Genomic DNA, 12,916 nt, shown 5'->3' with positions numbered 1-12,916 from the left:
CCGTCTGTGTTGCCGTGTCCTTTGGGACGATTGTTCCACCGGAGCTGTTGGCACACAGACAAGTCAAGAGCCAGATGTCACCGCAGATAAGACCGCGCTGATATATTGTTACCTGACTTGGGATTGTCACGGTCATGGGGAGGAGGAATGGGGGAGGGGGGAGGAGGAGTGGGGCAGGGGGGCGGAGGGCGGGTGGGTGGGTGTATGGACATCTGTCACATGCCACATGCCACACACTTCCATGTCGAGTTATTTTTGTGTGTCATCACAAGCTTACAGGACACACGTGGACCCAGATAAAGTCATGTGGACAAACATGTACAGGCTTTAATTTCAAAAACGTATTATATCTCCTTACAAATTTTGATTTTTTCTTTTTTTTTTAAACATAAATGCAGTGTCTTAAATACTTTAATATGAACCCTTTGACGTTCTCCATTACGCCAGTAGTGAAGACTGTGGGCCTTCTTTTTTGTGTGTGGATAGTGTCGGTTTCCAAGTGATTTAAAAGGGATTTCCAGTATTATTTTCGAGATTTGGGAGAGGCAGACTTTTGAAAAGCATGATACCGATCGGGGAAAGGAGCGCAAGCCTTCATTAAAAGAAAGTAGTCCGCTGCGAATCACTGTGTCTGGCATGATTTGTGGTCGGCTGTCGCTTGTTTACAAAAACAAGAACTTCCCTTTTTGTATTGAAGTCATTTGGTTGATTTTTTTTGTTGTTGACAGTATGGTGTTTAAAACATAAAGTGTGGTGTAAAAAGACATGTCACATTGCAGGTGGAGTGCGGCACATTGCCCACTGCCTGAAATAATATTCCAGTACGATAAAAAACTATAAAGTGCACGTGTAAAGAAAATCAGGTTTGTTTTAATCGTTTCAAATTAACTGATTCTATTAAATACGTCAGCCCCTTTGCTTCCATCTAATCTGTTTTGCTCGGCCCTGAGTACACCATAATTAAATCCGCTGGCCTTATTGGGTTGTTGGAGCAGCCCTGCTGCTTGTTCTCTGTATTCACTCAGCAGCGGTGTGCTACGTCAGCAGTATTAACCCCATGGTCACGCCTCGGTTTCTATACTTTTCTGCGGAAAGCTATTGTTTTTAAACGCTAATGCCTGCTGTAAACTCAGGACTCAGACCAAAAAAAGAAGAATTGAGTGGGTTCAAATATTAAATTACCTTTTTTAAAGCGTCGAGGGATTATCTCGTGAGCCTGGCGTGCTCGAGCCCGGGGGCCCGAAGGGGCCAGCGAGCTTCTGCACTGAGGGACTTTTATTACTGTTTGTCTTTGGAAAATCAAAAAGCTCACTCGAATGCAGCGACGTCTTACTCGTGTTTTCTTTTGCTCCTGATCTCAGTCCGAGTCTTTTATTGTTGAGTACCTGCCAATACCAAATCCGATCGGATATTTCATTGTATTTTACAGAGCAAACCAAGGGTACAATAAGCCCACATCAAAGTGTGTATGTTTGACAGCTGCGCAGCTCTGCTTTAAGAAGATTACGGCCTTCACAGCAGGTTTCCTTTAATGGTTTCCTAGTAAACTGTGTGCACCGATAGCATTGTGGGTAATAGCTCGGAGCTTTTGAGAGGGGCTTAAACAGTCCTCCTCCATCTGCATGAAAAATCAATTAAAGTTCAATCAACAGCAGCGCTTATGGCTAATCTGTGACACAACTATGAACATTTAGTTTCGTAGTGAGGGGTTCTACATGTGTGGGCCCAGCGGCGTGTTCTCTATTAATCCATCAAAATGAAAAATATAGCTGAGCTCCTATAATAACAAAGAGCATAGGTGTGATGTTTTTTTTCTTCCATTTATGTTGTATATAAAAGTATACAAAAAAATCAAAATATATTGTACTGTTAAAATGATGTCGTTACACATTGCAAACATTTGTTAATAATCCAGTCCTTACCGATGTATAATGTAAAAAATGTATTTAAATGAGCTTTCTTACTTATTAACATGTTGATTCTAACATAGGTTCACATACTTCACTGTTCTCATTTGGCTCTTTCAATTTCTCGTCCTTAGTCTCGGACACGGCGTCAGCTTCTGATTGTTTTGAGTACTGAGCCTTTACGTTAAAAACATCCCACGTCTCAGGAATCAGGCCTTTTCGGAAGATTACGTCCGCCAGGTAGGAGAACAGCAGGATCGACCCCAAGGCAGACAGCATACAAATGGTCCTGATCGGGGAGCGCTGGATGTAAACGCCGTCCACCAGAATGCATCCTGGGAATTTGAGAATGGGCTGGAGCCCGATCAGCGGCTCCCCGCACAGCACCCGCAGCAGCACGCCCACCACGCAGCCCAGCACGGCGCCGTAGCCGTTGGAGATCTTGAAGAAGAGGACGCAGACGAGCTGCGGCAGCATGAGGGTGTAGGTGAGGTCGGACCGGAGCATCCAGATCATCAGGACGCTGTTGTCCAGGAAGGTGAGCGACGTGCCGGCCAGGCCCACGACCACCACCGAGAGCCGGATCACCCATTGGATCTCGCCCTCTGACGCCTGGAGGAGAAACAAGTAGTTCAGCACACGTGTAATTCCATTAAAGTGAACAAGTATAAGGGTTGCATCCTCTGAATGGATGAGTAGTATCCTCCTCTTCCTCACCTGTGGCCTCAGGATGTTCCTGTAGATGTTGGCGGTGAAGATGGAGGCCGCGGACAGCAAGGCGGAGTCGGTGGATGACATCACGGCGGCGGCCACAGCTCCGATGCCGATGATGGAGATGTAGGTGGGGGTGAGGTGCTGCAGCACGAGGGGCAGGATGAGCCCCGCCTCCCCGCGCTCAAACGGAGACGGAGAACCGTAGGAAGTCATGTTCCAGTCTGAGGAACGACGGAGGAACAGGTGAGTGGAAGGAGAAAGACAGATGGACACAAACACACAGATTTGTATTCATTTCAAGTTGTGTTCTCTTCAATTTAAATTTAAAAAAAAAATCACATCTTAAAACTTCAGTGACAACAAAGAAGTGCAACTAAGACACTAAATATTTTCTCTACTTTCATGAATCTGATTGTTTTGATTCAGATTAGGCTAAAGATTTGATTTAATATAATTTTGCAGAAGGGGATTCTAAAATCTTACATCCTGCACTGCACAAGGTTTATTACAATTTTTAAGTTATTATTGATATATTTCATAAAGCGATGCACCGATAACTATCCTGTCTATCGGCCGAAAAATAATATGAAAATATGTATTGCTTTCTTAGCTCAAATTAAATGTAAAAAATAAATACACATCTTTTTCTGAATTGTTATGTATTATTAAAATAATAAAATCTTACACCAGCTACTTGGTAAAGATCTAACAGGAATTACAAGTAAAGTGCAAAACGTTTTATTCCAGCAACAAATTGGTCCAAATTTAAACAGGATTAAACTTCCAGTCTCTAATGTATTCAAACATAGAGTTTAATTAAATAGAGTGGTCCCATTGTCACGATATCTGAGCAAGCTATTGGAGTCAGAATTGGCCCAATATCCAATGTCGGTATCGGTGTCCTCAGTTTATTTACTTTCCATAATTAAAATCTGCAGAGTCAGTCTACGGGCAAAAGGGAATATGATTTAAGTCCCGGATGTAAACATGTTTGAGCCAATGAAGCGTAAAATAAAAACAAGCTCAAAGCGTTTCACTCTGATCCTGAACCGTACTTGTTGAAGCAGCCGCGGCGCCGAGCAGTATGGGAGGGATGCCCAGCGTGGGGACGATGAACGCAGCAGCGAAGCAGGTGATCTTGGCCGTGGCCGAGGAGGATGCTGACAGCGTCCTCTGGTGGAAGTTCTGAAGACCCAAGTTCCCCAAACCCTTGAAGAGATGGAGGACAAACAAAAGAAAAGGTAAGTCACATTCTGGATCATAGCAGCAGGAAAGCAGTATTTTTTTTTCTCTCCTGTAAAGCAATTCAATGCATCACCAAACCTCGAGGTTCATTATCCTGTGTCCTTGTGTTATTTGTGATTATTTTAAATTGTCTATATTTTTATTGTATCATACAAATTAAGCAAGAGCCCCTCCTGGCCACCATCTGTGTTTGCATTGGAAACATTGGGAAACTATGGATAAATATTGTTTAATCAAGATGGAACAAAAGAGTTTTTGAGGATTCAGAAGAAAAAAATACATGAAACGTAAGACCTCAGTTTAAAAATAATAATCTTTTGGCAGAACAAATGATAAACTCCTTGACCTAAATGTAATGAAACACGAGGGGAACAAAAACCAGAGTTGGAGCGGCTCAACCATCCCTACCTTAAAAAACCCTCCACCCCTTGCAGAGCACTCAGTACTGCTGGGAGGTAAAGTCCTTCAGTCTCCTTCACCCGAGCTTATTAACAGATTTAGCAAGACCTCTTTACACGGTGTCATGATTATCCGCTAAGCTCGGCTGCAAGTTGGTTTGGAAAACTTAAGCTAGCTGTCAAAGTCTCAACTGTGTCCGGTGGAGGAATTCACATCTCTGCAGGTTCTATTAAAAAAAAAAAGAAACCGTAGGAGACTGTTTGTGTAACACCTGCAGTGCAGTCCAGCTCATTGCATAAGCTGGATAACAGTCTTATGAAAGAAAGGAGATATAATCTTCGAAAAGCACATTTGGACCCCTTCCAGCCCCGTCTGAGACTTGATATGCCGCCCGTGATTTAATAAAACAGTGAACCAGAGGACATGCTCGTCGGCAATCCTGGAACGAACTTCACCTCCTTTGAATCATCGTCACCTTTAACACACATGCAATCTTTCATGAGAACCCTTCCCGTCTCACCAGAAGCAGAAAGTTATCGATCCACCTCCAGGCTCTGTTTGCCTCCAGGGTCCCGACCCACGGAGCCTGGAAGGTGGAGTTGTAGGCTGTCTCGGTGATGTCCGTCACGGCGGGGCCCATGATGGCGAAGGGAACGCACATCCACTAAGAAACGACAACAAAAAGAGAAAACTTAAGTACACTGAAAACCCTTCCGATTGCCAACAATAGAATAATGTCAGCTCACAAAGGACCTCATGTAAAACCAGTGAAGGCTCATTAAAGGTCATCATGAAGCAACATCATCATTCTATTCTCTCAGTTTACCCAAATAGTTGTCCAACTGTATGTGATTTTACTATTGAGAGACACAGGGGTTGGTCATGGTGAGGCACCTGTACAGTTTGCCTATCTAACTCACACGCGCACACACACACACACACACACACACACACACACACACACACACACACACACACACACACACACACACACACACACACACACACACACACACACACACACACACCTCAGTATCCAGTTCACGTGACTGGTATGTTTTTTTGGGGGGGATTGGGCAATGCTAACCGCTGAGGCACCGTCAATCCCAAACAAGATTGTGCAAGATTAATGAAACCGTTATTCAAAGCTAGTTAATATTATACAATATAAACTATTATATGAAAAGGCCAAAGCTGCTGACATAAAGCTATAAAATAATAGTCAAACATTTTAGGAAATATGCTAAGAGTTAGATGAGAAGATCAATACAGTATCAGGTCTTTGCATTTAACTAAGACTAGGCAACACAACTACTTGTTTAGATCAAGGCAACACAACTACTTGTTTAGATCAAGGCAACACAACTACTTGTTTAGATCAAGGCAACACAACTACTTGTTTAGATCAAGGCAACACAACTACTTGTTTAGATCAAGGCAACACAACTACTTGTTTAGATCAAGGCAACACAACTATTTGGTTAGGTTGAGGCCACGAAATGACATGGTTAGGTTGAGGCAACACAACTACATGGTTAGGTTGAGGCAACACAACTACATGGTTAGGTTGAGGCAACACAACTACTTGGTTAGGTTGAGGCAACAACACTACTTGGTTAGGTTGAGGCCACAAAATGACATGGTTAGGTTGAGGCAACACAACTACATGGTTAGGTTGAGGCAACAACACTATTTGGTTAGGTTGAGGCCACGAAATGACATGGTTAGGTTGAGGCAACACAACTACTTGGTTAGGTTGAGGCAACAACACTACTTGGTTAGGTTGAGGCAACAACACTACTTGGTTAGGTTGAGGCAACAACACTACTTGTTTAGATCTAGGCAACGCAACTACTTGGTTAAGTTGAGGCAACAACACTACTTGTTTAGATCAAGGCAACACAACTACTTGGTTAGGTTGAGGCAACAACACTACTTGTTTAGATCTAGGCAACGCAACTACTTGGTTAGGTTGAGGCAACAACACTACTTGTTTAGATCTAGACAACGCAACTACTTAGTTAGGTTGAGGCAACAACACTACTTGTTTAGATCTAGGCAACGCAACTACTTGGTTAAGTTGAGGCAACAACACTACTTGTTTAGATCTAGGCAACGCAACTACTTGGTTAGGTTGAGGCAACAACACTACTTGTTTAGATCTAGACAACGCAACTACTTAGTTAGGTTGAGGCAACAACACTACTTGTTTAGATCTAGGCAACACAACTACTTGGTTAGGTTGAGGCAACACAACTACTTGTTTAGATCTAGGCTACACAACTACTTGGTTAGGTTGAGGCAACAACACTACTTGTTTAGATTTAGGCTACACAACTACTTGGTTAGGTTGAGGCAACAACACTACTTGTTTAGATCTAGACAACGCAACTACTTAGTTAGGTTGAGGCAACAACACTACTTGTTTAGATCTAGGCAACACAACTACTTGGTTAGGTTGAGGCAACACAACTACTTGTTTAGATCTAGGCTACACAACTACTTGGTTAGGTTGAGGCAACAACACTACTTGTTTAGATTTAGGCTACACAACTACTTGGTTAGGTCTAGGCAACAGAACTATACACAGCATACATTAGGCAACATATTCAATATGTAATGTGTGCCTTGGTTGGGTGCCATTAGCATTGTTGGCTTCGGGCACCTGGGTGCCATGCTATATAAACGTGGGAGTAAATAGCGACATTGGCTATTCCAACCTGGTGTTGTTAGTATTGTTGTCTTCTGACACACAGGTGCTAATAGCATCTGCCATAAACAATTGTATCATTTGTACTATCAAAAATGGCATAGCTAAGCTTTAAATATGGGCCATTTAACCTAGCTTAGCATAAAGAGTAGAAGCAGGTGGAAACAGCTAGCTTGGCTCTTTCTAAAGCTCAGAAATACACTGACCAAGACCTATAATCTCACTAATTAAACGTGTCTTGTGTACTGTACGCACATAAGAAATGTAAGAAACAGCTGGCTCGTGGAGATGCAGATGTAAAGAGCGGGTGGATATTGTTTGTGAACAAATAGTTCCAGCGCGTGACTCCGCCCAAAACCACAAATTGATGGTTTTTACATTTCTGTTTTAAAAACCCGAGACGCAACATGTCAATTACTGAGTTTTAGAGAACTTGCGAGGCCTATTTTTGAACTTCAAACAGAGCCAGAATTACAGTTTCATCCTTTTTCAAACACCTCTCCGGGCATAGCTCCGGGTTATAAAAACAACAACAATCCACGGCCTAAAGGACGGCCAGGGTATACGATAGGAAGCAGCGAGAGCGAAAACTCACCAAGCTGATGAAGATGAGGATGAGCTGGATGATGTCTGTGTAGGCCACGGAGTAGAGACCTCCCATCAGGGTGTAGGTGATGGCCACAGCAGCCGAAATCCAGATGCTCACGGTGTAGGACAAATTCAGGATCACACTCATCGTTACACCTGTCATATGCACACACAAAAGAGTTTTACAACCACTGTGCACATGCACTCATTTACACATTTACGATACTTGTGAGGGCGTGAAACCCTAATGTTGGCCATCACAGTTATGTGACACTAAAACACCATAGCTCTCAATGTCTCGCTGACCTTCGCTTTTATCGCTCTACATTTTCTTTAGAATCTTTATTTAGGCCGGGGGAAGCAAACACAAAGAGGAAACTTTTGAAAACGTCCTTCCTTATCTGGATAAAAATAAAGCAATCAACAGGTGCAATGCTGCGCTGTTTGAGGTTGAGTGTAAACACAACATACTCTCCAGGGTTTTTTAGGATGGGTGAGACAGAATTTGGTAATCTAATCAGTAGTTAAATAGTTTGACAAGGACAGGTTTGCATTGAACTTCCGCAGCTGCATTACTAAATCCCACGTGCACACCCTCTTTTAGTCTTTTAGTGCGTTTGAATGGTGGAGTTTCTTTCATCAATTCTCCTGATACGGTTTCTTGGAACAGAAACTTGTTTGGCCTTTTACTTACTTTACGTCAAGATGAAAGATTTTTGCTGATGTTATTATTTATGACTGCATTCAGGCCTTTTACAACCAAGTACAATAGAAGAGAGGGCAGCAGAAGATACATGATCCTCAAATAATAATGAAGGATGGGATGTTGCTTTTAAATATGTAATAGCAATTTATCAGCATATCATTTTTTTACGTAAACATATAACAAAAACAGAGGTTTTTTTATATTAAAAGTACCTTAAATGTGTCAGGAAAGTGAAGAGGAGCAGAGATCAAATCTAGAGGTAATTGTATCCTTATCTCAGTATTTGAATGAATTCTAAAGCATTACTGCAACACCATCTCGGACCACTCCTCTGGTTCCTGCTCTGACTTCACGTCTTTGATGGAGTTATTTCAGACCAGCCGTACAATTAGATAAAGGCTCGTGTTTCACTCAACACCTCAGGAAAGAGCTGCGATCAACAGCTGCTCCGCTGCCAGGGTCAACACACAAGTATCAAATGCATCACACCCACACATCCAGGCAGTCTTACCTAATCCTATGAGTGTTCCTGTTACCCACATAATCTCGGATACGAGCGAAGCCAGAGACAGAGCGGCCGTCGGTACTTTTCCATATTTGATCTGAAAAGGATCCATCATGGTCACATATTTGTTGTTTCTCATCGGCTCGGCGAAGAAAAGGCCACCTCAATGGATAAAAACAAAGACATGGAAAGATGTTTGATTAATTGGCTGAATGTATTGAGAGAGTTATGTGATCAGCATTCTGGTCAACATCCATCATTAGAAAATGAATTAGTTGAATTGAGCAGATGTCTAACCTTTGGCAAAACACTTGATCTATTGTTTAAATATTCCCATTCAATTCCCCCTGAAGTAGTTTCACTCTTTTCAACAGGAAACCGTTACAGTGGTAAGCCACCAAGATGCTGACGCAATAGATGACGCAATAGATGGGCTGTCTTTTTTTTTCCTCTTAGTGTGAATGTTTTATTTCATAAAGCACTGGCTAATAGTTAAGCATATTGAGCATCACAGTACATGAATTAAAACGAAAAAGTGTATCAGTGGGCATTCATCAGGGTTTAAGAGGATAAATCGTTCTCTTCTCATGTGACTTTTCATGTGGAAGAGGAATGCTGTTTTTTCTCTGCTAATCTCCAGACATAAGGGAAGCTGTGTTTCGACTGATCAAAAGTGTTGTTACTGTACACTGTACTTTGTTGTACATTTCAGGAGATTATGTGTGATGAAGTGCTATAATTACCTCTTTTGAGAAAACCAATTTCTCTCAAACTGCCTTAGTTCTACTTTAGTACGAGATTTCTCACATTGCCCAGTAGTTTCCAGAGAAAGGGAATCATACACCTTAACTATTACGCAGCCATAGCAACACAACATGCAAAGATAACAGTGTCTGAATGCTGCTTTCACATGCGCTAAAGAAAAGTTGAGCCAAGTCTGACAGTGTACAGCTGAGCTTAACCAGTCTGAGATGTCCTAAATCAGGGACACATCAGCATCATGGTCGCCCTCAAAGGGCCGGTTGTACCTGTATAAACTACTCCCGGACATATTGTTAAATAACTGTCTGTGCATTTTATTATTGTTTATTCAAGTGTACAAATATTGCACATGCATTTATATGAATGTACACTATGGTCACTGTACTCTGTGGAGCTATGCTGCTTGTATGACTTACATTTTAAGACGATCATATGCCTGTCAAGCTGTCGCGGGCCACATAAAATGACCTAAACTGTATTACAATTGTCAAATATTTGACCTCAGCATTTAACCCATTTTGAGCATTTGGGAGCAGCGGGCTGCTGTAATGCGCTCAAGAAGCAGCTTGGGGTTCATTGTCTCATTCAAGGACACTTATACGTGTGGTGGGGGTGGAAACCTCCAACCTTTTGGTTAATCAAGGCCACCGGTCCACAGTGGGTCTCTACCTTTTGGTCCCACATGCCACACTTTTTATTTTTTTGCCCTTTTTTCCCCCCAAGGTCGCTGTTTTGCATTGAGATGCAAAATTCGTTCAGGTGCAGGTAATGCTCCTGCTCCATGTTATGTTGTCGTCATATAACAAGCAAGCGTCCTCATTTTAGGTGTGAAGTTTCATGCATAAAATATGTGGGAAGATATTATAATTGTGTCACATTGTGCCATATTATTATATTGTTTTCTCAGTTATAATCATTGTTTTTTTTAGCAAATATTGCAACATTTCTGCAGAAGTCTCCTTCAGACTCTTCTACCCTGAGGACTGTACTGAGCGAGTGAAGAATATTCAGGGCAGTTTTCTTTTCTTTTTTTTCTTTGACTGCGTCTTGACCCCCATTTGAAATTGAAGTGGTCCTCATTAGAGGCGGGACATTATTCACATATCCACAAGAGGTCACGTGCCTGGAAAACATAAACACAGGTTCTTTTAAAGGGCCGGTGTGTCGGATTTAGGACGATCTATGGGCAGATATGGAATATAATAGTTATAATGTTTTTACAAGTGTATAATCTACATAGGGAGACCTCTTTGGACAAAACCCAACTCTGGCTCTAGAGACAGCCTTTTGCGTTTTTACGTTGCCTGAACGCCACTCGCTTGTGAAACTGCGGTAACGCGAGACGCCGTCTGAATTTAGTTTCTCCGAAAGTAGGCGAGGCAAAATGGAGTTTTCCCTCTGAGGCAAATTAGTATTTTGTGTTTTTGAGCCATATGCAAAATATTTAAAACTGAATTTAATTGAAGGTCCTGAAAGATAACACGGCGTTGCCGCGATTTCTGTGGTGATTGGATGGGCATTCAGACGGTATGAAATATAGACGCCGTCTCCGTGACTCAAAACTCACAATCTTGATTAGGCCTTATTTAAACAGATGAGTTGTATAATAATTCAGCCTCAAGTGGCCATTTTGAGGAACTGCTCTTTTTTGGGGGGCTTCATTTCTCAGCATCAGTTTTCCTCTTGGTTGCAGACTGCATCCTCACCGCTAGAGGCCACCAAAGCCAACACAAATGGACCTTTAAATATTTTAACCTCCAGCAGATGCTGTTTTTTTTTTCTTTCTTTCTTCTTCTTCTTCTCCAAATAAGGACAATCTCAAGTCGGGACCAACTGTACATTATAGCCCTGCTTTAGGGATGGGGAGCTAAAAATAACAAAGTCCATTTTTATCCACCCAGCGTGGGTGCGTAATGAGCATCGCAGCCTCGTGGGGCCACCAGTACAAAATGAAACCAGTGACACTGGAAATGCTCGACGCTACACGCACACGCACACACACACACACACACACACACACACACACACACACACACACACACACACACACACACACACACACACACACACACAGGACTTTAAAAGTGAAAGCTCACCTATGACGAAGCACATGGTTGCTGCGATGGGCATCACGGCCCAGATCAGACCCATGGACGGGTTGTAGACCGCCTCCGCCGTGCCCACGATGAATCCACCGCCGACCCATGTCGCTGTTCACACAAAACACACACACACACGCGCGATCACACACACGGGCAGAGGGCAGAGGCAGGAAGGTTGAGCTGCTGCTCCTGTCAAACTCAATCATGCCTGTAACCGGAGAGACTATAAGCCCCTAACTGGAACGTAAGGTGATATTTCTATCTTGGATTTATAAGAAATATATCACCTTTCAAGACTCAAGGTGGAGGAGCCGGGGCCTGTCTACTGCAACTTTAATAAGGGATTAATTTTTGAATAGGGGGGGGGTGAATTTGCTGTAAATTTAATGAGCAATTACTTTACCCCCTCCTCCCCCCACCCCACTACCCCCCAGTCCTGAAAGTGAGCCGACACGAGTGATTTGCACTGAGAGTCATCATCATCATCATCATCATCATCATCATCATCACGATGAGAAAGAAGTGGCATAAGGATGAAGCGACATTTCATACGGATTCATTTCCTCCTGCATGGACTGCCGCGTTAACTTCCCGTTTCTTTTGTCTCACCGCCCGTTATGATGGGCACATGACTCATAATATGTACGCACCATGTCTGCACAATTCCATTGATTTGGTTTTTTATTTCATTTATTACAAGATTACGAGACGCCACAGATAAATTGATTAAATGATAACCTCCTTTTTTTTTTTTAGCGCCGAGCTGTTAATAAATACCAATAAGTCAGATCATCTTTTTTTCCCCCACCAGAACGCGCATAAAGGGCGAAATGACTTCCTGTCGTCGCGCCGCACCGTGTGCCGCAGTTGTACTCGCCTGTCATGGTGAAGATGCCGACGACCAGGTTGATTCCCCGGTTGCCCAACAGAGCCATGTCGGTCTTATCGCCGTCGCTCTTCTTGGCTTCCCTCTTGGACTTGAAGGAAGCCCAGATGCCGATGCCGAGGACCAGCAGGTAGAAGAAGACCATGACGGCCACGCCGGGGATGTTGAGGGCCATGATGAGGCTGCAGGATTCCGACTGGAGCACTGAGCGTCTGCCGGGCAGCCTGGATGATACAACACATCCCTCAGTGCTCGCCGTGCGAGCAGAGTCATAGAGGGGGGGAAGGAAAAAAAGAAAATGCTCCGACGCCTAGTGGCGGCGGCGGGTACTGCACATCCGCAGCAGACAGAACCGTCAAGGTGAAACACACGCAGCACGCCCGCAAGTCATC

The 12,916-nt window shown here is 43.1% G+C and overlaps 1 protein-coding gene across 1 annotated transcript; it reads right to left on the bottom strand.

Moving 5' to 3' along the window:
• Nucleotides 1-1,375: 1,375 nt before the first annotated feature.
• On the bottom strand, nucleotides 1,376-12,699 carry LOC306746385 (high-affinity choline transporter 1-like; the record flags this gene model as incomplete). Its single annotated transcript, XM_079229296.1, has 8 exons — nucleotides 1,376-2,519; nucleotides 2,625-2,842; nucleotides 3,677-3,830; nucleotides 4,786-4,929; nucleotides 7,571-7,719; nucleotides 8,781-8,936; nucleotides 11,633-11,746; nucleotides 12,516-12,699. The coding sequence occupies 8 exons, from the start codon at nucleotides 12,697-12,699 to the stop codon at nucleotides 1,968-1,970; spliced, it is 1,671 nt and encodes a 556-aa protein (XP_079085422.1). The 3' UTR covers nucleotides 1,376-1,967.
• Between the last annotated feature and the right edge of the window lie 217 nt (nucleotides 12,700-12,916).

Source organism: Taurulus bubalis, assembly GCF_910589615.1.
Source record: "Taurulus bubalis genome assembly, chromosome: 14".
Taxonomy (NCBI): domain Eukaryota; kingdom Metazoa; phylum Chordata; class Actinopteri; order Perciformes; family Cottidae; genus Taurulus; species Taurulus bubalis.
Note: the sequence above shows the minus strand (reverse complement) of the source record. Positions and strands in the feature narration are given on the sequence as shown.